Source organism: Symphalangus syndactylus, chromosome 17, assembly GCF_028878055.3.
Source record: "Symphalangus syndactylus isolate Jambi chromosome 17, NHGRI_mSymSyn1-v2.1_pri, whole genome shotgun sequence".
In the NCBI taxonomy this organism is placed as follows: Eukaryota; Metazoa; Chordata; class Mammalia; order Primates; family Hylobatidae; genus Symphalangus; species Symphalangus syndactylus.
Genome location: NC_072439.2, coordinates 77,030,048 through 77,054,673, shown reverse-complemented (window position 1 = coordinate 77,054,673; position 24,626 = coordinate 77,030,048). Strand labels below are relative to the sequence as shown.

General features: G+C 36.5%; 1 protein-coding gene across 1 annotated transcript in view; it reads right to left on the bottom strand.

The window, feature by feature from the left end:
* NAALADL2 (N-acetylated alpha-linked acidic dipeptidase like 2) overlaps nucleotides 1-24,626 on the bottom strand; it is a 955,512-nt gene that overhangs the window by 472,731 nt on the left and 458,155 nt on the right. The window contains exon 5 of the mRNA XM_063621698.1: nucleotides 23,160-23,310. Coding sequence (XP_063477768.1) covers nucleotides 23,160-23,310 — 151 coding nt within the window. The remainder of the gene's footprint in view (nucleotides 1-23,159; nucleotides 23,311-24,626) is intronic.

Genomic DNA, 24,626 nt, shown 5'->3' with positions numbered 1-24,626 from the left:
CACCAGTTAGAATGGCCATCATTAAAAAGTCAGGAAACAACAGGTGCTGGAGAGGATGTGGAGAAATAGGAACATTTTTACACTGTCGGTGGGACTGTAAACTAGTTCAACCATTGTGGAAGTCAGTGTGGCGATTCCTCAGGGATCTAGAACTAGAAATACCATTTGACCCAGCCATCCCATTACTGGGTATATACCCAAAGGACTATAAATCATGCTGCTATAAAGACACATGCACACGTATGTTTATTGTGGCACTATTCACAATAGCAAAGAGTTGGAACCAACCCAAATGTCCAAAAACGATAGACTGGATTAAGAAAATGTGGCACATATACACCATGGAATACTATGCAGCCATAAAAAATGATGAGTTCATGTCCTTTGTAGGGACATGGATGAAACTGGAAAACATCATTCTCAGTAAACTATCGCAAGGACAAAAACACCGCATGTTCCCACTCATAGGTGGGAATTGAACAATGAGAACTCATGGACACAGGAAGGGGAACATCACACTCTGGGGACTGTTGTGGGGTGGGGGGAGGGGGGAGGGACAGCATTGGGAGATATACCTAATGCTAAATGCTAAATGATGAGTTAATGGGTGCAGCAAAACAACATGGCACATGGATACATATGTAACAAACCTGCACATTGTGCACATGTACCCTAAAACCTATAGTATAATTAAAAAAAATAAAAAAATAAAAATAAATAAAAAAATAAAAAATAAAAAAAATAAATCACAGTCTGTTTCTTTTAAATACTATTTTGGATAGGGTAAATTTTCGAAGATAGTATTTGGTTCAATGAGAAGCTTTTTATTGCCCCTACAGGAAAGTGGGTCTGGTATCCACATGAAGATCATGTTGCTGTCTTCTATCATTTTGCAAGCCTCTACAGCAATTTCCCTTGTGTCATCTGGTTATTAAACATCCTATTGACAATCACTATGGACTTGCGGACTCCATTCCATGCTACATAAATGCCATGGGGGACTTCTCAATGTCACTCTGGTACTTCTCTTTGCCCAAATAGCCCATGCTGCCACTTCTCCTCCACTGTGATCACTGTGTGGGATCAAGTCGGAGTGGTGCCTGCCAGGTGATCTCTTTCTAGAATCTGGAACACCAACAGTGCCATTTTAGAAAGTGCTCTCACTTTTACTCTCTCTTTGCCCTACAACAGAAAGCTCCTTTCCTGTGAAAGAAATTTCCACTGCATCACACGCTCATTCTCTAAGAAGTGGTATTTGACACCTTCATTCCCTGGGTCCAGTATTGTATGGATGATATTAGGAAAAAAACTGACGTCAAAAAGAAGATACATTAGATGGTACTTAAATATTATCCCTTCCTTACTTCTCTTTAATATTATTTAATTTAACAAACATTCACTGAGTACTTCCTAATGGTTGCTATAGTATTAATCATGATTCCGTGGAATCATGTTATAAAATGTATGGCGTATTAGTGCTTTAGGAAGGTTATTCAACTTGTCTGATATTTATTTAATTTTTATTTATTTTCAAAATGGTGACAATAATATATAACTGACTAGCTTACTTATATTTATTTAATTTTTATTTTTTTTCAAAATGGTGACAATAATACATGACTGACTAGCCTACTTTGATTGCACAATGAGATGAATAACGGCATAGGCATTGGACCCAAAATACTTGAATTCAATCTAAATTTTTCTACTTATTATCTGTATGATTTGGGGTACTAATATGTTAACATACTTACTTAACATGTTTTTGTTCTAGTTTCCTCATCTGTAAAGTAGGGATTAATAACAGCAATAATAATAAAAATATCTACATCATTTATTGTTATGAAGTTGTAAGAGTAAATACTTGTAGAACCTTTATAAAAGTATTTGATTTATAATGTAGTTAATATATTATTGTTTTTCAGAATTGTTTGACTATCAAATAATAAAAAATTAATATGAAAGTTGTAATCTTGAAATGCTTTACAAATCTAGTTTGCTATCAGCATTAATAATGTACCATCTATAACTACTTCCCCAATATTTCTGGATAAGGCAGGGAACAGTGCTTTTATTTATTTTCAAAATAATCTTATGGGTCAGTAGTCCATAGTTAGCAGGTAAATAATATATACCAGGATAAAAACACTTAAACATGAAAATTTTAAAGTTATGTCAAATTATTTCCAAAATTCCAATTAACCCATAAAAGGCGAAGGGAAAGAGGTTGGCAGAAGGCAGGTTTCTTGCATTCCCATCTATGGAGTTACTCTGGGCACAGTAGGCATACCTGATCAGCAGACATCCCACTGTGTAAATGTAGAAACCAGAAGGAGAAGTAGTGGTAGTGGTAGTCTACTTCTACCATATTGTGTAAAAGTAGAAAACCAGAGCATGACTTCCTGTCCTTTGCACTACTGAATTCCAGGCGTGCTGCAAAGGTGGATGTAAGTCAACTTCCAAAGTTGAAACCAAAGAAGTACTGTTGAAAGAAATGCTGATTTTTATGCACCTGGTAAAGAAACTGCCAAATACAATGGGCTCTACCTGGACGCGAACACATAAACACTTTGACCTCCCACTTCACCACTAGTAGAATTCTTCTGGATTTTATAAAAGCAGTCCATGATCATGGGTGATTCTGGCAGAGAAAATAACAGATTGCTTGTCAGTATTAAACCAGTATTTTTTCAGAACTGGGTTTAGGAGACAGAAATGGATTTATTTCAGAATGAAATAAGCTACAGCATCTTGCTGCATAGAAGGAAGAATTTTTTTTTAAACAAGACTGGTTCAGTCACTTTCTCTTTCCTCTTTACAGATGAAAACATAGATCACTCTAACACAGTTTCCATTCATTGATTTGCTTATTCAACTTGTAATTCTGTTTCTTGCCTTTCTACTGCCCTCTTTCACTTTCAATACGTTTTAGCAGAAATTTTATTTTTTAACATTGCCCTGCATACATGGCATGCTTTCATTGTCAATTCTTCTTTATCAATCTTTTCCCACCCCCACTTTTCTAGTTTGATCAATGGGAAAGAAAGAAGAAAAAAAAAAAAAAAAAAAAACATGATCAAGACACACAGGAACTCCAGGCAGACCCGTAGAAGACTTACGCATGATGCATGAAAGACCAGGTGGCACAGTGAACTAGAAATCACCAAAGAAATGCAGATTGTAGAAGGATATGTCTAAGTGTCCTTGCTTAATTTCCATAATTTAATCTTTTCCTGGTTTCTTGGTTGTCAAGGTGAACATCAACACAATTCAGAAAGTGTTTTAAGGTATTGTAATTTATATAGCAAAGCACTTTAATTACTACATATAATTTGTTAAGAAAAATAACAAGGAAATGCATTACAGGTGGAGAGGAAAAGTGTTCTAAATCATCCAACTTCATTTTTTTTCATGTGTGCAATGGAGAAACTCTATATATGCCAAAACATTTACTGCTTTAGCGAAGAGTTTTAATAACTATATATAGTTTGTTGAGAAAAATTACAAGGCAATGTATTGCAGGTACAGGGGAAAGGTATTATAGTTCCTCTAATTTCATTTTTTTAATGTGAACAATAGAAAAATTATATACTTCCCAAAGCATATACTGCTTTGAAAGTAACTTGGCATGAGACTAGTGAGAGAAAGAATAGTGGCTGCTAATTCTTATTAACACAAATTATTAACACAATTCTACTACTCAGGATTTTTTATGCATACTACAGAAAATGTGTTCTCAAACTTATAAAACTATTGTTCAATCTGGGGTATCTAAAAGAAATATTATGCTAAACTGTACTGCACTAAAGTGACACATGTAACTGATTGGTACCATATTGTATTAGACTTTTCCAAAAGGATTAAAGTGTAAGTCACAGCTTCCCTCACCCTCGGTGATCAAACACTGGGCATGATGAAAAGCTGTATCTGAGGACAATACCAGTTGTGAAGTTTTGATTAGGCAGCAAAACAGAAACAAAGAAACATAAAAGGAAGTTTGAAGGTAGTAATAAAAATAATGGAAAGCATTTTTCTTTTGATTTATTGCTATTTTTTAGTCATTGCCATAATTTAAGAAAGTCAGAGTCACTATTACAGTTTGTTTGAACATCTACATTAGAAAATTAACTATAAAATACCCAGAGCACCTCCGGAGACTTGACTCACTTTGTACGAATGTAGCTCTGTATTATTTGAGGTAGTGACACACACACACACACACACACACACACAGACATACACACAGACACACACAGGCAATATTTGGTAAATACCAGGAGGGAGTAATCAGCTTAACACTGAAAGAACAAAGGATTGTCATCAACTTTAATAATGCTCACTACCTATTGGTTAAAATGCTGCCTAAGGATCAAATGCTTTGTGGCCTGACTCAGCTTATTATTTTACCCTTATCTCACATAACTCCCTATCCTACTTCTCACCCACAAGTACCTGCTCCTTTTCTCTCAGTGCTTGTGAGATAAAGTGCCTGCTCCTTTTATCTTAGTACCTCCTTTTATCTCACAAAGTACCTGCTCCTTTTATCTCAGTGCTTGTGATTGTGTAGCTTCTTATCTGAAACCTATCACATGTATAGACTTCATATATATTTTTTCTGACACACTTTTAAAAGCATTTCATCAAAGACTTTTAAAACAGTAGATGCTTCATATGCAAATGTAAGAGACAAAGAATTATCAAAACAAGAACAAAGTGGTAGAACTCGTACTTAGCAATTTTAAAACTTACTACAAAATTATAGTAATCTAGACAGTGTATTATTGGAATAAAGACAGACATATAGATCAATATGAATAGAAATAATACATAAATTAACCCACATATCTATGCTTAATTGGCATAATTTTTAACAAAATGCCAAGAGAGTCAATGGGAAAAAAAAACACATGAAGAAATGCTCATCATCACTGGCCATCAGAGAAATGCAAATCAAAACCACAGTGAGATACCATCTCACACCAGTTAGAATGGCCATCATTAAAAAATCAGGAAACAACAGGTGCTGGAGAGGATGTGGAGAAATAGGAACACTTTTACACTGTTGGTGGGACTGTAAACTAGTTCAACCATTGTGGAAGTCAGTGTGGCGATTCCTCAGGGATCTAGAACTAGAAATGCCATTTGACCCAGCCATCCCATTACTGGGTATATACCCAAAGGACTATAAATCATGCTGCTATAAAGACACATGCACACGTATGTTTATTGCGGCACTATTCACAATAGCAAAGAGTTGGAACCAACCCAAATGTCCAACAACGATAGACTGGATTAAGAAAATGTGGCACATATACACCATGGAATACTATGCAGCCATAAAAAATGATGAGTTCGTGTCCTTTGTAGGGACATGGATGAAACTGGAAAACATCATTCTCAGTAAACTATCGCAAGGACAAAAAACCAAACACCGCATGTTCTCACTCATAGGTGGGAATTGAACAATGAGAACTCATGGACACAGGAAGGGGAACATCACACTCCGGGGACTGTTGTGGGGTGGGGGGAGGGGGGAGGGACAGCATTAGGAGATACACCTAATGCTAAATGACGAGTTAATGGGTGCAGGAAATCAACATGGCACATGGATACATATGTAACAAAACTGCACATTGTGCACATGTACCCTAAAACCCTAAAGTATAATAAAAAAAAAAAAAAAAAAAAAAAGGAATAATCTTTTCAACAAACAGTACTCAGACAACTTGCTATCCATATGCGAAAGAATAAAGTTGGACTCCTACATCATGCCATATACAAAAATTAATTCAAAATGACATAAATGTGAGAGCTAAAACTACAAAACTCTTAGAAGGAAACATAGGTGTAAATGTCTGATGTTGGCATAGGCAACAAAATAAAAGTCACAATGAGTCATACTGGGATGATTATAATTTTAAAAAACAACAAACCACAACAGAAAAATAACAAGTGACAGAAAGGATATAGAAAACTTGGACATCTCATATATATTGCTGGTGGGAATTTTAAAAAGTGCATCCTCTATAGAAAACAGTTTGTCAGTTCTTCAAACAACTAAATACAAAGTTACCACATGACCTAGCAATTCTACTCTTAGGTACATGCCCAAGAGAATCAGAAGCATAATATGTTCACAGAAAAACTTATATGTGAATATTTGTAACAGAATTATTTGTAACAGCCAAAAAGTGAAAAAAGACCAAATGTCCATCATGATAAATGGATAAACAATATGTGGTATATCAATACATTGGGATAGTATTCAGCCATGCAAAGAAATAAAATACTGATACATGCTGCAACATGAATTAATCTTAAAAGTATTAAGCTACATAAAATATGTTAGTGATGAAAAGCCACAGATTGTATGATTCCATTTATAGAAAACATCCAGAGTATGGGAATTTATAGAAAGAGATGATTAGTAGTTGCCAGGGGCTGGAGGGAGGAGAGAATGGAGAACAACAGCTAATGGGTACAGAGTTTCCTTTGGGAGTGATGAAAACAGGTTGAATTAGTGATGATTTTTGCAGAACTCTGAATACGCTACAAAAAACAGTATTTAAAATGGTGAATTTTATGGTATGTGAATCATATCTCATTCAAAAAAAAAAAAAATCTTAGTTGAAGCCACACTTTCTCCAAAATTGATTTTCTAGGCTGAGGAAGATGTCCACCTTAGCTGAATCTCATTCCTGTAACATCTTACTTACTCTTCTATTCTGAACTCATTGTTACACTATGTATCTCTGTCCTTCTGGATCTTTGGCTTCTCCAATAGAGGAACTCTTTGTTTTGTCTCCTTGTGCTTCTCTTACGGTCATTTGAGAAATGCTTATTGATCAAATAAAGGAAGTCACTCTTAGGGAGCACATACACATCATGAGGAAAGAAAGAAGCCATGATCATGTTAATTGCGTCTGTATCCTTACCAAATAATTGATGATGAGCATCTTAACAGTGTGTCAGGGGCTTGCTTTCATAACTCTAGGGCCAGTTGAAGAAGCCACACTGCCACAAAGCTACTCCCAACACTCCCTGCTGAGAACCGCCTTCTCTTTGTAGAACTGAGAAGGGGACAAGGAGCTGTCCAACTGATCTAGGTCCCATAGACATTCCTCTAGTAGAGAAGTGTCAGGAGGTACCAGTGGGCATTATCCCAGCAATTGAGGGCTCCTATCCCACCTGTGAGCAGTAAATAGAGTGCAAGTTTAGAGATATCATACATCTCACTTATCTCTGTCCTTGTTTTCCATCCTGGTATGAATCATCTGGCCATCCTGGGCACTGAAAAGTATGATCTAGGAAAAGACAGCCATATTTCATCAATATCTATCCCATTATATTCAGATGTGATTTTATAGCCATCCTAATTATATCATAGTTATCGAACATTTATAAATTTGTAGTATTTCTTATATTTAACAAGAGAAAATTTGTAACATTTCTTCTATGCCTTATACAACCTGCTATGAAAAAATATAAATTTTTGAGCTAAATTTACCAAAATGGTTCCTATCCTGTTTGGTTCTTGGCTCAGAGAAGAGAAAATAAACTGATTAGAGACCTAGTAGTAATTGTGAATATCATATGCCAGACCCATGAAACTCTCAAAATCCTAAAAATAATTGTCAATGTAACTAAATTATAGACTTTTAAATAATGATGTGTTGAGGTTATATTTCTTTTAGAAAATGGTACAACTCTTTCCTGAAATATCATCTCAGTGTGCAGATTTTAACACATTTCCTTATTAGTTTTGAGCCTTTTTACACAAGAGAAATTCATCCCCAGAATTACATTTTACTTCTTTTATCTCTGAACACAGTATCTATCCAGATACGTAATGGATAAGGTCTGAAAGGGGTTTATCAAAAGATATTTTGTCTAGGGTATCCACGAATCCCCTGAAATTATAGGCAATTTTAAAAGCATGTTATTATATGTAGTTTTCTGGGAAGAGGGAACATTTCTCAAAACTGTCAGCACCTTATGTAATGAACGCCGCTTATATTTTGTGCCCATTCTCATATTCATTATTTTGTTCAGGACTAGTATGTCCTCATTATCAAGCTAGATGCACAAAGAATTAAAGACAAATATAAGACATCATTCATGAACTCAGGTAGTTCATTGTGGAATTAAAGAGATGAGACTTGTATTTCTTTATTTTTATACAGAACAGGCTGTATTTATAACCTCTAAGATCTCTTCCGGTGATAGAAATCTAAAACCGTGAATCATTATTGGCACACAGCAGTGGAGTTAAAACGAGAGGAAAAACAAACAATGTAGGACCTTTGGAACTTTTCACATGGCACTCAGCCAGTGGAGCCTAACAATTCCAAGCTAGAAGATACCTAAAGCAGGATCCTCCTGTCCAACCCACTCATTTCACACAGGCTCCCTATCTTTTGATTAGTGATTCTAGTCCATGTTTGATGTGACTGTCACTATTTGCAATATTAAATCCAAGATTTAACTTTATCCTCCTCAAGTCTGCTGAAGAATGGCTTTGAACTGAGTGCCAGCACAGTATGCCTGCTGCAGTTGCTCCCCACTCCTTCAGGGTTCTGCTGTATTGCCAGAGGCTGCACTGGAGGCTTTGTTTCAGTGACGCTTTCAAACTCCTCCTGCCCTGTTTCTAATTACCGCTCTTCAACTCTGTACAACACCAATGCTGTTACTTTGCTGCCTTCCCTCCTTTCTGTGTGGCATTGCTTGTCCTGCAGCTCGAGTGATGAGTCATTCACTTTCTTGAACTCGCCTCCTTCTTCACCTCACTTGACTTGAGAGGTCCCCAAGAGGCTCAGCCCCAGCCAAAGGATAGCACCAATCCTAGCTTTATTTCAGGGAAACTCAAGGAAGTCTTGCACTACTGCTCACACTTGAGTGGATGGGTTTGTCAGAGTTGCTAAACTCTTCACATCAGTTCTGGAACTCAGTTCCTGGTGTTTTTTTGTTTGTTTGTTTTTTTGTGGCATTTATTTTTTTCTTTTTTTCGTTTTGTATTTTCATAATTCTCTGCTGCTCCTAAATTGACAACCTTCCTGGTGCCTCTGTTGCTATAAAACTGGGGTCCTGATAAATGTTTAATAATTTCCTCACAGGGACTGGGACCTACTGCAGAAACAATGGCAAAGTTGTCCCCAACTCCTATCTCCTTATTCTCACGCAAATCTTGGCCTTTTTTATACCACCCTGCAGCATCTTAATATAGACCCATTGTCTTCAGTAGGCTTTTAAAAAAGGTTTGGGATCACTCACAAAAGAGGTAACAATTTAAAATCGAATATGAACCATCACAATGCTGAAAATGGAGCAGATTCTTCCCATCGCAGGGATTTTCATTCAGGCCATATCCTCCCTTAGGGTCAACTAAACACCAGTGATTTCACTCCTAGCTCTCTCTTTTTAAAATAAATCTCTTCCTCCTGTACGTTCACTCTCAGATTCCCATGACTTCCTAAGGCATGACAGTTTAGTCTTCCACACCAGAACCACACTCCTGACATAGCTTTGTGTATCTAAAAACTCATTAATTGCTTTACTAGTGTAAAAGGTGTGAAAGTTCAGTTTGTTCTGTGAAGGAGAAGAACAGAATTGAATTATTTGGCAGGGTTTCCATACACCACTCTCATCGTAGTTTGCTAGGCTCTTACTCGTTATACTAACTTGTCCAAATGAATATCAAAGCATTAACCAAAACAGTTTCCTTACACCTAATCAGGAACAGAGACTAGTGAAACAGCTAATAGTTGCTGCACTCAGCATTTCTTTGTTTTTCTTCTAGAAGATGGTGAAAACAGGAGCATGCTGAAAAATTGTAAATCTTTCTTCTGTACTTGATATGATAAAGTCAAAGAAGCTGTTTTTTTTTTTGTTTGTTTGTTTTTTTCTTGTATTAGTTGCTAGGGTTGCCATAACAGAACAATACTGAGTGAGAGGCTTAAACAATAGAAATTTATGCCTTCAAAGTTCTGCAGGCTATAAGTTCAAGATGAAGGTATTGGCAAGGGTGGTTTCTTTCCGGGGCTCTCTCCTGGCCTTGTAGATGACCATAGTTTGTTTGTGTCTTCACATGGCCCCCCCAAGTCTGTCTGTGTCCTAATCTCTTTTTATTAGAACACCAGTCATGGTTGATTGGGAAATGCCCCAATGCCCTCATTTCAACTTAATTTGCTTTTAAAAGACTATCTCCAAATACAATCATATTCTGAGGGGCTAGAGTTTACTCAACATATTAATTTTGGAAAGATAACTCAGCCAAGAACACCTCTTGACTGAATATCACATGGATTCCACAGTCAAATATATCGAGAAATCTTAGTTGGACTCTAAATAGGGCCACCATACCACCTAGTAAATGCCTACTGTCTTATATAATTACTCATAGCAACCCCTTTCACTCTTAAAAGAGTCTCAGTTGGTCTATGTATTATACAGTTACTATAATGCAAGTTTCTTGGTTTTGTCTAGTTTTCCCTACTGTACCCAAAGCTATCCTAGGAACACAAGATATTACTCTGAATAAGGTTACTGAATATTGAACTAAGCTGTGCTTACTTGGTTAACATTTACTATGGATACTAAAGTTTTCTTGGAATGTTGAAATGACAGAGACTTTCAAAGAGATACCACGGTAACAACTTAAGTGTGTTTGCGGAGCAGGTGAAAAATTTCAATGAGATGTATTCTAGAAATAATTGCCTAAAGCACATTATCTTTTCAGCCTATTGCTTGAAAATGTGCATATCTGTATTATCATAAAAACTGTCACTTTATCATTTTTTTGCCAAGATAAAATTGCATTTTCTATTCTGTCATTGAAATGGAAAAATCACCCAAGGGACTGGTTAGAGAAGGCTGTTCAAGAGTTTTGTTCAAATTTGTGTTTAAAAAACACAGACTTTTGAACATGGTTAGCAATGAACTGGAACAGATCATGCTGAGGAAAAGATTAGTTGGGATACACTGATTTTCCAGACTCTAGACTATACCAAAAATTCAATTATAAATCTAATTACAACTTTAATTGTTAAACAATCAACCAGATTATTTTTTGTTGCTGGCTGTTTTGTTTCCTGCTGACTCATAAGCAGGTGCACCTGCAGGTGTAAACTTTGCCATCACCATGTGGCCTAATCAGCCCTGCCCTTTCCTACTTTCTGTATTACTTTTTACACATCTTAAGCTACAAAATCTGCAAAAGCTGAGGTACAAACCATACATTTCTATGTTGGGGCATAAAACTGGAGAAGGATTTGTAGCAGGAAGGGCAGATGTTTCATGCCAGCAATCCCACAGTAGGTTTGACTGTATAGTAGTAATTCCAGATATTCCTCAAAAATGACTCCGTGGTTAGATACATTTGGGAGATTTTACAGACTATAGCGCTTTTAGAGACTTGAAAACACATTACAATAATAATAAGTCTAATAGTTTTATTGTAAAGAAATCTGTAGTGTAGCTTAGTTGGATTCTCCATTTCCTTAACAAATTTACTGCAGATACTTTCGTAAATGTTAGCAAATAATGGCCTGAGGAATTAAAGAGAATGGAAGGGGGAAAAAAAAGAAGATTAAGGCTTTCAGGAACGCCTGTACCCAAAAGGAAGCAGTGAGGGTATTCAATAATCATATGGAGGGGTATGCACGTATATAAGTCACAATCTTTGTAAACATACAGGTGCTGTCACTGCTCATTACTCAAGTGTCAGGGAAAGAAAGTTAATTACCTGGCACATTTCCAGCAGACAGAGCTATTTTCGCATTTAAAAGAGTGACCATCTCACTTTTAACTTATTTAAAAATAGTCCACATTTATACTCCTTAACTCTAACACTCAGATGATTTGCTCTCAAAAAACATAATATTCCAGAGATTCACTTTTTTTAATTCTCACTAAAAAATTTAGGAACTGAGTGGCTGCTGATAGGCAAATAAAAGTGCAACACAAGGCAAATAAAAGTGCAACACAATTTTTCATACAAGACACATGTCTCAAATGAAATTGTATGGTACCGAAATTTACAATGCTAGCAGTTCGAAGTAAATGCGATAACACTTTAAAGTGGCATTACAAGATTTATTTTTACATACTTAAAATTCAAAAACTCTTCAGAGAATTCTAAAAATAGAAAATGTTTACTTTAGGAGCACTCATCTATGTTTTGGTTCAACACTAAACTATAAAAGAATTCATGAAGCATACCTAATATGTGGTTCTTAGAGTCTGCTTTGTAAATACAATTTTCAAGTGGTAAAAAATGCAAACAATCCTCAATTATCAAGATTAGGTGCAGATACTATCTCATGGATGATCTATAACCACTGAAATTTGTCAAACATCACTGTTTTAGACATTTATTTATTCTGCAGCACTCATTCCAACAGAATTTTGCTTGATGATAGAAATTCTCTGTAAAGCCATATTGGCTATTAAACACTTCAAATATACTGGTATGGCTGCCTTTTAAATTTTATTTCATTTTAATTAATTAAGTTAAATAGCCATATATGGCTAGTGGCTATCATATTGGACAGCACAGCTCTAGCCCTTCTAACTCAGTAGACGCGGTAGACGTGGTGAGATTTTGTCCAGATGTTCCACTGTGATGCCCCATCCTGTCAAGAGACAGTCTGTTGTCTCAGCTGCTGTGCGTTCTGTCAGCAGATAGCCTCCCGCTGTTAAGATTTTCAGGGCCTGCCTCAGTCATCCAGTCTTCACACAATGGCACAACATTCTGGGGGAGGCACACTTGCAATGACTGATTGCAGAAGGGGCATAGAGACTGGGCCATTTGGACCACCAGTGAACAAGTCTGATAGGTCGTATCTTCAGGTGTGGTTTGACTGTTCCAATAACACAAAGTGGAACACAAAGGGAGTTCCATTTGTCCCTTTATCCAATCCTGCTGTGCTCCGTTTTATTATTGATCATTAATAAAACTCTTGCAAACCAAACTTGCTCTCAGTACCTGCTTCTGGACAATCTGACCATTGTCAGTCTCTGAGAACTGATGTGAGGCCGGGCACGGTGGCTCATGCTTGTAATCCCAGCACTTTGGGAGGCTGAGGCAGGAGGATCACGAGGTCAGGAGATCGAGACCACGGTGAAACCCCATCTCTACTAAAAATACAAAAAAATTAGCCGGGCGTGGTGGCGGGCGCCTGTAGTCCCAGCTACTCAGAGAGGCTGAGGCAGGAGAATGGCGTGAACCCAGGAGGCGGGGCTTGCAGTGAGCCAAGATCGCGCTACTGCACTCCAGCCTGGGTGACAGAGCAAGACTCCGTCTCAAAAAAAAAAAAAAAAAAAAAAAAGAACTGATGTGTAGCGATTTATAGAATAACTTTCAAGTGGGGAAAAAAACTCCAACAAAGTACAAATGCATATTTATAGTATGCTGCATTTTATGTAAAATCAAAGGATAAATAAGAAGAATATGTGTATATGCTTATTTCCTACAAAAAGAAACACAGAATAGACAAACCATAAATTAATAAGATAGATTTCTTATAGGGGGTAGGTGAAGTGAGGTGGTAGATTGAGGGGGAAAGATAAACAAATGAATAGGTACATTGATCATAATGAGAGCCATGTCTCTCACTGTTGGTGAGGGGAGTTACAAATAGGGAAGAGGGAAAAAGCAGAATAAACCTTATACATGCTGGGTTGGAATTGAACTACCAATATCTATAAATACATATTGCTACCTCTACTATCTATCTATCTATCTATCTATCTATCTATCTATCTATCTATCTATCTATCTAATCTACCTAATCTAGCTTTGTCCATTGAGAGGACTTAAAACACGCAACAACACTCAATAGGTCTAGCACCTAGATATTGATTCTAAATATCTTTTCCTACGGAAAGGAACTAGAGATTTTTGGAGAAATGGCTGACTCTAGATATGAGTGGAGAAAATACAAGATAAGTCTAAAACATTGTGCTGTGTCAGAAAGTAAGCGTGCATTCAAAAGATGATGCAGGCATACAAAGATGTCACAATATTGGACAATTTTTTATTGTTATTTCTTAATGATACATGATATTTATACATATATATGGTGATGCATGTGATATTTTTTTACATGCATAGAATGTATAATGATCCAGTCAGGGTATTTAGGGTAACTATTACCTTGAGTATTTACTATTTCTATACATTGGGAACATTCCAAGTCCTCTTTTCTAGCTATTTTGAAATATAAAATACATTGTTGTTAACTATAATCACCCAACACTGATATTGAATGTTAGAATTTATTCCTTCTATCTAACTACATATTTGTACCAACTGACCAACCTCTCTTCATTCCCCCGGCGCCCACCACACCTCTACCCACAGCCTCTGATATCTATCATTCTACTCTCTATCTCCATGATAGAAACTATTTTTTTTTATGCTCCTACATATGAGTAAGAACATGCATATTTGTATTTCTATGCCTGGTTTATTTCACATAACATACTGACCTCCAGTTCCACCCATGTTGCTGCAAATGACATGATTTCTTTTCTTTGATGGCCAAATAGTATTCCATTGTTCATATACACTACATTTTATTTATCCAAGCACCTTGAGGATAAGCTATCTTCCTTACAGCCACCACCTGGGGCTGAAGCACATGCTGCCTAGCCACCTACCTACAGCTACTATTACTGAAAGAAGCCCCACCTTCACCAGAAATGGGGCTGCAACACAGCTGCTGCTGTCCCATCCACATTTGATGGTATCTGAGCACTCCTCTTGGGGACCTGAGATCAGATTCACCCAACCTGCCACCACCACCACAGCTGACATCTACCTGTACACAACATCTGCAGGCCAGAGGACTGGCCCATTGAAGCTACTACCAGTACCAGCACAAAGAGAGGTCTATCCTGCCACTGCTACTGCCATTGTCCACACCATGCCCACTGCCTGGGGGCTACATGCCCAGCCCACCAATGCCACCACTAGCACCCAAACAAGCCTGAAAGCCCAAGAATTGACCTGTAAAGACATATATAGAATGAAAGTAAAGGGATATATTATTACATATTGATAAAGGGGTCAATTCAGCAAGAAAATGTAACAATTGTAAACATATATGCACCCAATACCAGAGTGCCCAGCTATATAAAGCATGCATTATTAGATCTAAAGGGAGAAACAGACTCCAGTACAATAATAGTTGGGGACTTCAACACCTCACTCTCAGCAAACAGATAATCTAGACAGAAAATGAACAAACATTGGAGTTAAATTGCTCTTTGAAACAAGCTGACCTAATAGATATTGACAGAACATTTCATCTGACACCTACAGAAAACACATTCTTCTCATCAGCATTTAGAAAATTTTCCATGACAGACTACATGTTAAGGTACAACACAAGTCTCAACAAATTTAGAAAAGTCAAAATCACAGCCACGTGTGGTGACTCACATCAACAATCTCAGCATTTGGGGAGGCCAAGGCAGGAGGATTGTTAGAGCCCAGGAAGTTGAGACTAGACTGGGCAACATAGTGAGACCTTGTCTCTACAAATAATAAAAAAGTATTAGCCAGGCATGGTGGCACATCCCTTTGGTCCCAGCTACTCGGGAGGCTGAGGTGGGAGGATGGCTTTTGCCTTGAAGGTTGAACTGTAGTGTGCCTGTTTTTATACCAATACCATATTGTTTTGTTTACTATATGCTTGTAATATAGTTTGAAGTCAGGTACTGTAATGTCTCCAGGTTTCTTCTTTTTGTTCAGGATTGGATTGGCTATTTGGGCTCTTTTATTGTCCCCTTCAAATATTATAAATGTTTTTTCTAATTCTGTAAGAACAATGACATTGATAGGGATTGCATTGAATCTGGAGATAGATTTGGGCAGTTTGGTCATTTTAAGAATATTAATTACTCTGGTCCATGAGCACGAGATGTCTTTCCATTTGTTTGTATCCTCTTCAGTTTATTTCGTCAGTATTTTGTAGTTTTCTTTGTTGAGGTCTTTAATTTTCTTGGTTAAATTTATTCCTAGATCTTTTTCGAAGCTATTATAAATGGGATTGCCTTTTTGATTTCTATCACAGCTTGTTTGTTATTGGTTTATAGGAAGGCTGCTGATTTTGTATGTTGATTTTGTATCCTGCAACTCTACTGAATTTATCAGATCTAAGATTTTTGAGTTTTATTAGCTATGAGACCATGTCATCTGCGAAGAGGGACAATTTGACTTCTTCTTTTAGAAATTTGGATGTCTTTTTGTTTCTTTCTTTTGCCTGACTGCTCTGGCTAAGACTTCCAGTACTATGTTGAATAGGAGTGGTGAAAGTGGACATCCATGTCTTTTTCCAGTTCTCACAAGAAAGGCTGTTAGCTTTTCCCCATTTAGTATGGTATTAAGTATGGGTTTGTCATATATAGCCTTTATTATATTGAGGTATATTCCTTTTAATCCTACTTTGTTCAGAATTTTTATCATGATGGAGTGTTGAATTTACCAAATGCTTTCTGTATCCATTGGGGTGATCATATGTTTTTGTCTTTCATTCTATCAATGTTTATCATGTATATCATATTTATTGATTTGCATATGTTGTATCATCTTCCTGATGTACTGTTGAATTTGGTTTGCTAGTATTTGGTTGATGGTTTTTTGTGTCTGTGTTCATCAGGGATATTGATCTGTAGTTTTTTCTTGTTGTTGCATCCTTGCCTGGTTTTGGTATCAAGGTAATGCTGGCATGATGGAATGAGATACGAAGAATTTCTTCCTCTTCAATTTTTTGGACTAGTTTGAGGAGAATTGGTGTTAATTCTTCTTTGAAAGGTTAGTAGAATTCAGCAGTGAAGCCATCCCACCCTAGGTTTTTTTGTTGTTGTTGGAAGACTTTTTATTACTGACTCAATTTTATTACTTGTTATTGGTACGTCCAGGTTTTCTATTTCTTCCTGATTCAACCTTTGTAGATTGTATGTGACCAAAATTTATCCACTTTCTCTCAGGTTTCCAGATTGTTAGTGTATAGTTGTTCATAATAGTCCCCCTGATATTTTGTATTTATGTGGTTTCAGTTGTAATGTCTTTTTTCATTTCTGATTTTGTTTATTTGGGCCTTAACTCCTTTTTATTTGTTAATCTAATTAGTGGTTTATCTATTTTATCTTTTCAAAAAGCCAACTTTCTGTTTATTGCTGTTTTGTATTTTTTCAAGACTCTAGTTCCCTTAGTTCTACTCTGATATTTTATTATTTGTTTCATTCTACTAAGTATGGGTTTGGCTTATTCTTGCTTTTCTAGTTCATTGAGATGGATCATTAGATTGCTTACTTGAAATCTTTGTATTTTTTTGATATAGGTGTTTTTGCTATGAAATTCCCTCTTAGCACTGCTTTTGCTATATCTCGTAGGTTTTGGTATGTTGTGTTTCAATTTTCATTTGTTTCAATATATTTTCCCTCCTTAACCTGATGGTCATTTAGGAGCATGTTGTTAATTTCCATGTATTTTTATAGCTTCCAAAATTACTCTTGCTATTGATTTCTAGTTTTATTCCATTGTAGTCTGAGGAGATACTTGATATGATTTCAATTTTTTTTTTTTTTAAGACAGAGTCTAGCTCTGTAACCAAGGCTTGCGTGAAGTACTGTGATCATGACTCACTACAGTTCAACCTTCGAGGCTCAAGTGATCCTCCCACCTCAGCATCCCAAGTAGCTGGCACCAAAGGCATCTGCAAAATGAAGCCAGTTACTGCTGTCTTGTTGAAGCAACCATACAAGGTAAAAAATAAGAAGTGCTACAAAATTTTTAAACTAATCATATTATTGTTTCAATAGTTTCTATATTCATTAAGATAGAAACATTAGTAAATCTTTTTTTTTTTTAGCAGTGGATTTTATCATCCTCAGAATTCGTCATAGATTTTTTTGGAAACTTTGGTTCTTAAACAAAACAAACTGATTGTCTCTATTGATCGAGTACACATTTAATTTAAAGTAGAGTGCTCCCAATACAATTATAAGTACAAAACATTCTAAATGATAAATTTAGTATATGGTACACTGGTTTTTTATGAACAATAACCACTCAAAAATGTTCTCTGTAGGCTATAATCCTAGACATTCAAACAATCAATTGCAAATTTCCCTCTGTGGAGCCAAGAGAACTTATGTCGCCAAAATTATTTTTCAAAGAAAAATTTAGACTTTTGAAAGGAGCAGTTTGAATTTAAACAATCAATCTTTTCAAGATGTTATGAATAAACTTTCAGAAAAATTTTGCTGCTTAACAATGAGCCACTCCATAAGTGGTTCTAAGAATCAAGTTGAATAATATTACATGTAAATCTGAAGCCTGCAGAGCACATATAAGAACCACCAGACAGTTACAGTGAAATAGTAAGAATTCAGACACTTTATTTTCCCCAACCAAGAGACAAGGCATTTCATGCTGTGAATATCTAACACTTTGCTTTGACAACTAGGCACATATTTACATTTTCTGCCATTCTAGTCAGGGAATGGTTCAACATTGTCTCAGTTGATTTAGTGCCAACTCAAGTCAGTTTTCCAATATTTGTCCAGGTAACTGGACCAGGAATACCTGGTGATGACTTGTCACAAATTACAGTGATATTCTTTATTCTTTGAATAGTTTTGTTTGGCAGGAGTGATGTTGAACAGACAGTAGATAAACAACACAGAGATCCACTGAATTGTAACACTGAGAATATTAAATAAACTGTTTCATTTGATACATTTCCCTAGAATAGAGCCACTGAAAAGACTTTTCTCTCCAGAATTTAAAACAAATAAAAAGGAAAAAAAGGATTGTAGCAGACAGACAGAGAGAGGGACATAGATACAAAGCTTTAAATCAGGATGGATTTCTGAAAATGGTACATAAGGAAATTCAAGTCTAAGTCAAGACAAACAATTAACTGGTAGTAAATAGATTACCAGTTACCTGGAGGTGTTAACTAAAATTAAAATCAACACTGTAGTCAACACAGAATTCAAAAGATAAATTATTAAAGAAAGTATATGGAAGAAAAGGATTTGTTATTCCTAACACTATTTTCAGTTCTTCAGATTTCAGACAATCTTACTGCTTAGAAATTTGGAAAGGGTTTTCTTTTCCATGTTTCAACATAGACCAAATGGAATACCCCTTAAAGATACCTATTTTTTACTTTCTTATTTTTTATGCTTACCTCATATCTTTCTGATTTTCTGTTTGTTTTGGGTCTTACCCTATGTAGCTGATTTATGATTTTAGGCCAAATACAACTCCAACTACAACCTATTACTGGTATTATAATTATGACTAGATATGTAAATATCAGTTTGTATGCCCCATTTACCTGAGTCTTTGGCTAAAATGCAGGATTCTTGTGCTTCAAGATTGAGAATTGATTTTTTGCTATATAAACACTAAAGTCTCTTAGAATTCCAGAAATATATGATCCTGGGAAATCAGATTTGTTCTGATCATAGTTTAGTGTAGTTGAAATACTTATAGCAAGTTGGTGAAACCAGTCATAGGGGGTCAGAATATGCCACCCCCAAATATGCCACTTTAGCATAAAGACTACTTTGCGCTGAAGATAACTGAGAAATAGAAGATGCTCGCTGTGCCCCACAAAACACTCTCTGCCTCCCCAGCAATTTACAAAAAGTCAGGGTTAGACTTTTAATGGAGACTCTTATTAACCCAGAGGGGCAGAGGAAAAGGAACTACATAACAAACCTTACTCAAACAAAACTTTTGTCTTTCATTAACTTCCCCCATATATTTATCTTCCCATAGTTTGCTACCCCTGAAAGGCTAAATCTCTTTCTTTTTTGTCTTGTTACTTCTCTACCCGTTTATCGTTCTTTCTTAAGATATTATATAAGAGCTAAGTTCTAACAACCCTGAGTCACCCATCACTGAATTTCTCCTATATGTATGTGTGCTGGATTTTAATTTATGCAAATTTTACCTTGAAAAATACTGGTGTTGTGGGGAACATACAGATAAAAAACAAAAATGGTAGAAATGCAGACAGCTGAGGCAGGGTGCGGTGGCTCACGCCTGTAATCCCAGCACTTTGGGAGGCCAAGGCGGGCAGATCACGAGGTAAAGAGATCCAGACTAACATGGCTAACATGGTGAAACCCCGACTCTACTAAAAATACAAAAAATGAGCCAGGCGTGGTGGCGGGTGCCTGTAGTCCCAGCTACTCGCAGAGGCTGCCTCAGGAGAATGGCGTGAACCCGGGAGGCGGAGCTTGCAGTGAGCGGAGATCGCGTCACTGCACTCCAGCCTGGGTGACAGAGCAAGACTCCGTCTCAAAAAAAAGAAAGAAAGAAAGAAATGTAGACAGTTGATAAAGCTGGGTGAAGCACATGGTATGTTCATTATTTGACTCTGTTGACTCTGTTTATATTAAAAACCAAACAAAGTTAAAAACTGCCTCCTTGTATTTGGGGTTGTTCTAAATTACTTCTTTACAGCTTATCACCCTTAAATTGGTGAATAAAACAAAGTTCTTGAATTGAAAAAAGGTAGTTTTAGATTAGTCCCTCTAATAATCATTTCCTATGATTTGGATGTGTACCCCACAGCTCATGTGTTGGAAACTTGATCCCCAAAGTAACCATGTTGAAAGGTGCCACCTTTAAGAGGCGATTGGATCATGAAGTATTCTCACACATGGATTAATGCTGTTATCATGACAGCAGGTGCGTTATTTTGAGGGATATGTTATAAAAGTGAGTTTGGCCCTTTCTTGCTCTCATGGATGCTGTCTTACCATTCTGCCTTCCACCACTGGATGAAATGATTAAAGCCCTTGCCAGATGTGAGCCCCTTGACCTTGGACTGACCAGCCTCCTGAACTGTAAGAAACAAATCTCTGCTCTTTATAAATTACTCAGTTTCAAGTACTCCATTATAGCAACACAAAATGGACTAAGAAAATTGAAACCAGAAGTGTGGTTCTTGCTATAACAAATTCCTAGAAATGTGGACGCAGCTTTGGAAGTGGATAGTGGGTAAAGGCTGGAAGAACTTAAAGGAACAGGCTAGAAAAAGCCTAAATTGTTGTGAGCAAATCTAGGATTATTAACAGCAATTCTGGTGAGGTCTTTAAAAAAAGACAAGAGCTGTAGGGAAGTCTGTATCTTCCTAGAGATTACTTAAATGGTCATGATCAGAATGTTAACAGAAATACGGACAGTAAAGGCCATTCTGCTAAGGTCTCAGGCAGAAATGAGGAACAATGTACCGGAAACTAAAGTAAAGGACATCCTTGTTACAAAGTGGCAATGAATTTGACTGAATTGTGTCCATGCCCTAGGGCTTTATGGAAGGTAGAATTTAAAAACAATAAACAAAGTTAACTGGCAGAAAAATATGTCTAAGCAGCAAAGTGTTCAAGGTGCTACATGGCTTCTTTTGACTGTTTACAGTAAAATGAAAGAAGTGAAAAATGTTTTACAATGGAATTTTTAATTAAAAGAGAAGTAGAACAGAAAAATTTGGAAAATTGCAACCTTGTCATGTAAAAAATGAAAAAGTATTTTTAGGAGAAGGAAGAAAGGGTGCCGCTATTTGATAAGAACATTAGTATGGATAAAAAGAAGCCAGACGCTATTCATCAAGGTGATGGCAGAATAAAGCCATTTCAGAGATTCTATATATGCTAAACTTGCAACTACTTTAGGAAGTTTAGATTATTTTAGAATAAAAAGTAGAAAAAAAAGCATGTTGATACTCCTTACAACTCTTGCTAGCTATGACTGAATTCTGTATTTATGAAATGACCTGGGGCAAGAAAATGTTGAGTAATGGTGCCAACCAACTTACCAACTTACCAACTTAGGTTAGAGCACTCGTACAGAGTCTGTTTTTGGTAGCATTGCAGCCCATTGACTTGCCACAGTGAGTTAACTGCCAAACGCAGCTTCCTGAAGCTTGACAATTATAATGCAGGACAGTGAGTGTATTTGCAAATGAGAGAGCTGACTGGTGTTTAAGGTGATGTCTAGAAATTGCAGATAGATGCCTACTAATTCTAACTTAAAATTGTAACAATAAGACATGGGACTGTACAAAGTACAGATCTGCGAGATCCCAGAGAAAATTTACATGGATTATTAAAGGAATACTTTTGTAGTATATAGAAGAAAAAGCAATAATCAGTAGTTGAAACAAAATTCATAAGTTATAATTCATATGTGATTCAATTTGCTTCCTTCTTGTAGAAAGGTGCTAATTAATTGGTAAAGTTAACACAGAATAGGCAGCTGGATTTGAGTAAGATAACTAGTAAATTCTTTTGTGATTTTTTTTGGGGAAAAAAACAAAAAATATTGGCAGAACATATAAATAATTACATAATTTTTTGGGTTAGTTTAATTACTGACTGAACTGTCATGGTTAATGGGTCAGTATCACCCTGGAAGAAGATTCAAAGAGCTTTTTCCTCAGCCAAGTTGAACGAACAGAATATCCGTCAATGACACATTGGACAGAAATTCAATGATGCAGTGAGCATCTGCCAAAATCACAGTTGTTTTCTCTCTCTCACATGATCCCTACTATCATGAACACAGCTATCTAGGAAAAACAAAGATATTCGCTGCAAAGTAGCCATCTCTGTACTTCCAGTGATTGGCCAAAACAATGAGGTCCCTTCTTTTAAGACAGCCAGAAAATCACATTAAATCCATTCTTTAGCATCTTTTCTTACTACTTTACTCACCTAACTTGATCATGTGTACCTCTAAACCCTGGACTTAAAGTTATTACAGCTGCCCCAAAGCAGCAGACATTTCATGCTCCTGGGTATTTGTACATGCTATTGGCTTACCTGGAGTACCTGTCACATCTGGTGTTAATTTGTCTTATCAGTCAATAAACAATAACACATAAAATGCATTTCTGTCTGTTCATCATGCTGTAATTTGTTGAGATAAAAATACATTATAGTCTAAATCCAATTTATACCAACAAATTGGTAGTCTATAATTTTGAGAAGATAAAAAATAAATTGCTTTTTAAAACAATAAGATGGGATGATAAGAATTATTTGACATCACTATTCCTGATAGATAGCATTTACTTATAACTTGAAACCTTGTAATGCTTACTTATGAGTATAATAATGAACAACAAACTTACCGACACTTGGGTAACCAGGTGTAGAAGGGTCTCCTCCTGGATTCAGTGACACCATGAAGGTATCATGGCTAGGATTCACAGTCTTTGGTAAATCACAAGGATCAATATACAGAAGAACACCTCCAAATCCAGCCTTTTCCAATGACGAAAGCTAAAAGAGGGAAGCAAGCTATTAAAAAATATTATCATGCACATTAAAAGTTCATATAGTGCCATTTTGCCAGTGTGGCTATCATAAGATGACTCTTTTTCTAGTTTTGTTTTTTGTTTTTTGTTTTTTTGTTTTTTGTTTTTTTGAGATGGAGTCTCGCTCTGTCACTCAGGCTGGAATGCAGTAGCCTAATCTCAGCTCACTGCAACCTCCACCTCCCAGGTTCATGCCATTCTCCTGCCTCAGCCTCCCAGGTAGCTGGGACCACAGCTGCCTGCCACCACGCCCAGCTAATTTTTTGTATTTTTAGTAGAGACGGGGTTTCACCACGTCAGCTAGGATGGTCTCGATCGCCTGACCTCGTGATCCGCCCGCCTCGGCCTCCCAAACTGCTGGGATTACGGGCGTGAGCCACCACACCCGGCCTTTTCTTTTAAAATAAGCAGATCTTTTAGATTTCTCTTAAGCCCAGAAGCTTTTTCTACTGGCCTTTTTTTTTCCTCTTTCTTTTTTCTCCTGTTTTTCTCTATCTCTACCAGCATTGCTATAATGTCTACATTTTATTTCAATTGTCTATTCATGGAATTCCTCACTCTCTGATTTTTAACTAAGTGGATTTTAACTTTCTACTTTTTTTGGATTAATAGAGGATCTACCATACATAAGGTTCTTATTTTAAAAGGAGAGTTGTTGTGACCATTACATCTTTCCCTAAAGCAGAAATCACCCACAGTATTGTAACATATTTTTTCCAGGGCTGAGCCTGTCACACCAGTCATTAAAATGTTGAAATACTGCCACGCTGTTTAGAAAATAGCCACTGTCCTGAACCTCCTGACAGCCCCCAGTATACTAGTCATCTTGGTCTCTGCGTGGAGGTACCAGCCAGACCTCCCAGATACAGCAACTGAGGAATTTACACGTAACCTTATGGGGGTCTCCTTCTGAAAGATTAGCCCTTGTTCTGCCCCCATCGTTAAATGTTTTGAAAATAGACCCTGTCATTTGAGACATATTTAACGTAAAGATTCCTCTCTGTTCCTTGGTAAGCACACAATAGATAAGTATAATGGAACAGAAGAACTTGACAATATACTGTTTCTTTTTATTTTAACTCTTTAAATTGATTTTTTTTTGTAAAGAGCTTATTCATTTTAGTCATCTTAGTATGACTTACCTGATATGAAAAACAATAATCATGATTTGCTAATTGTATTAGTTTTTCAAGAGAGAGGAAAAGTAATTAGAGAACATAAAGATAATAAAGGAGAACATGACTGAAGGTCATATTCAATATAGGCAGTCACTGCTCATTG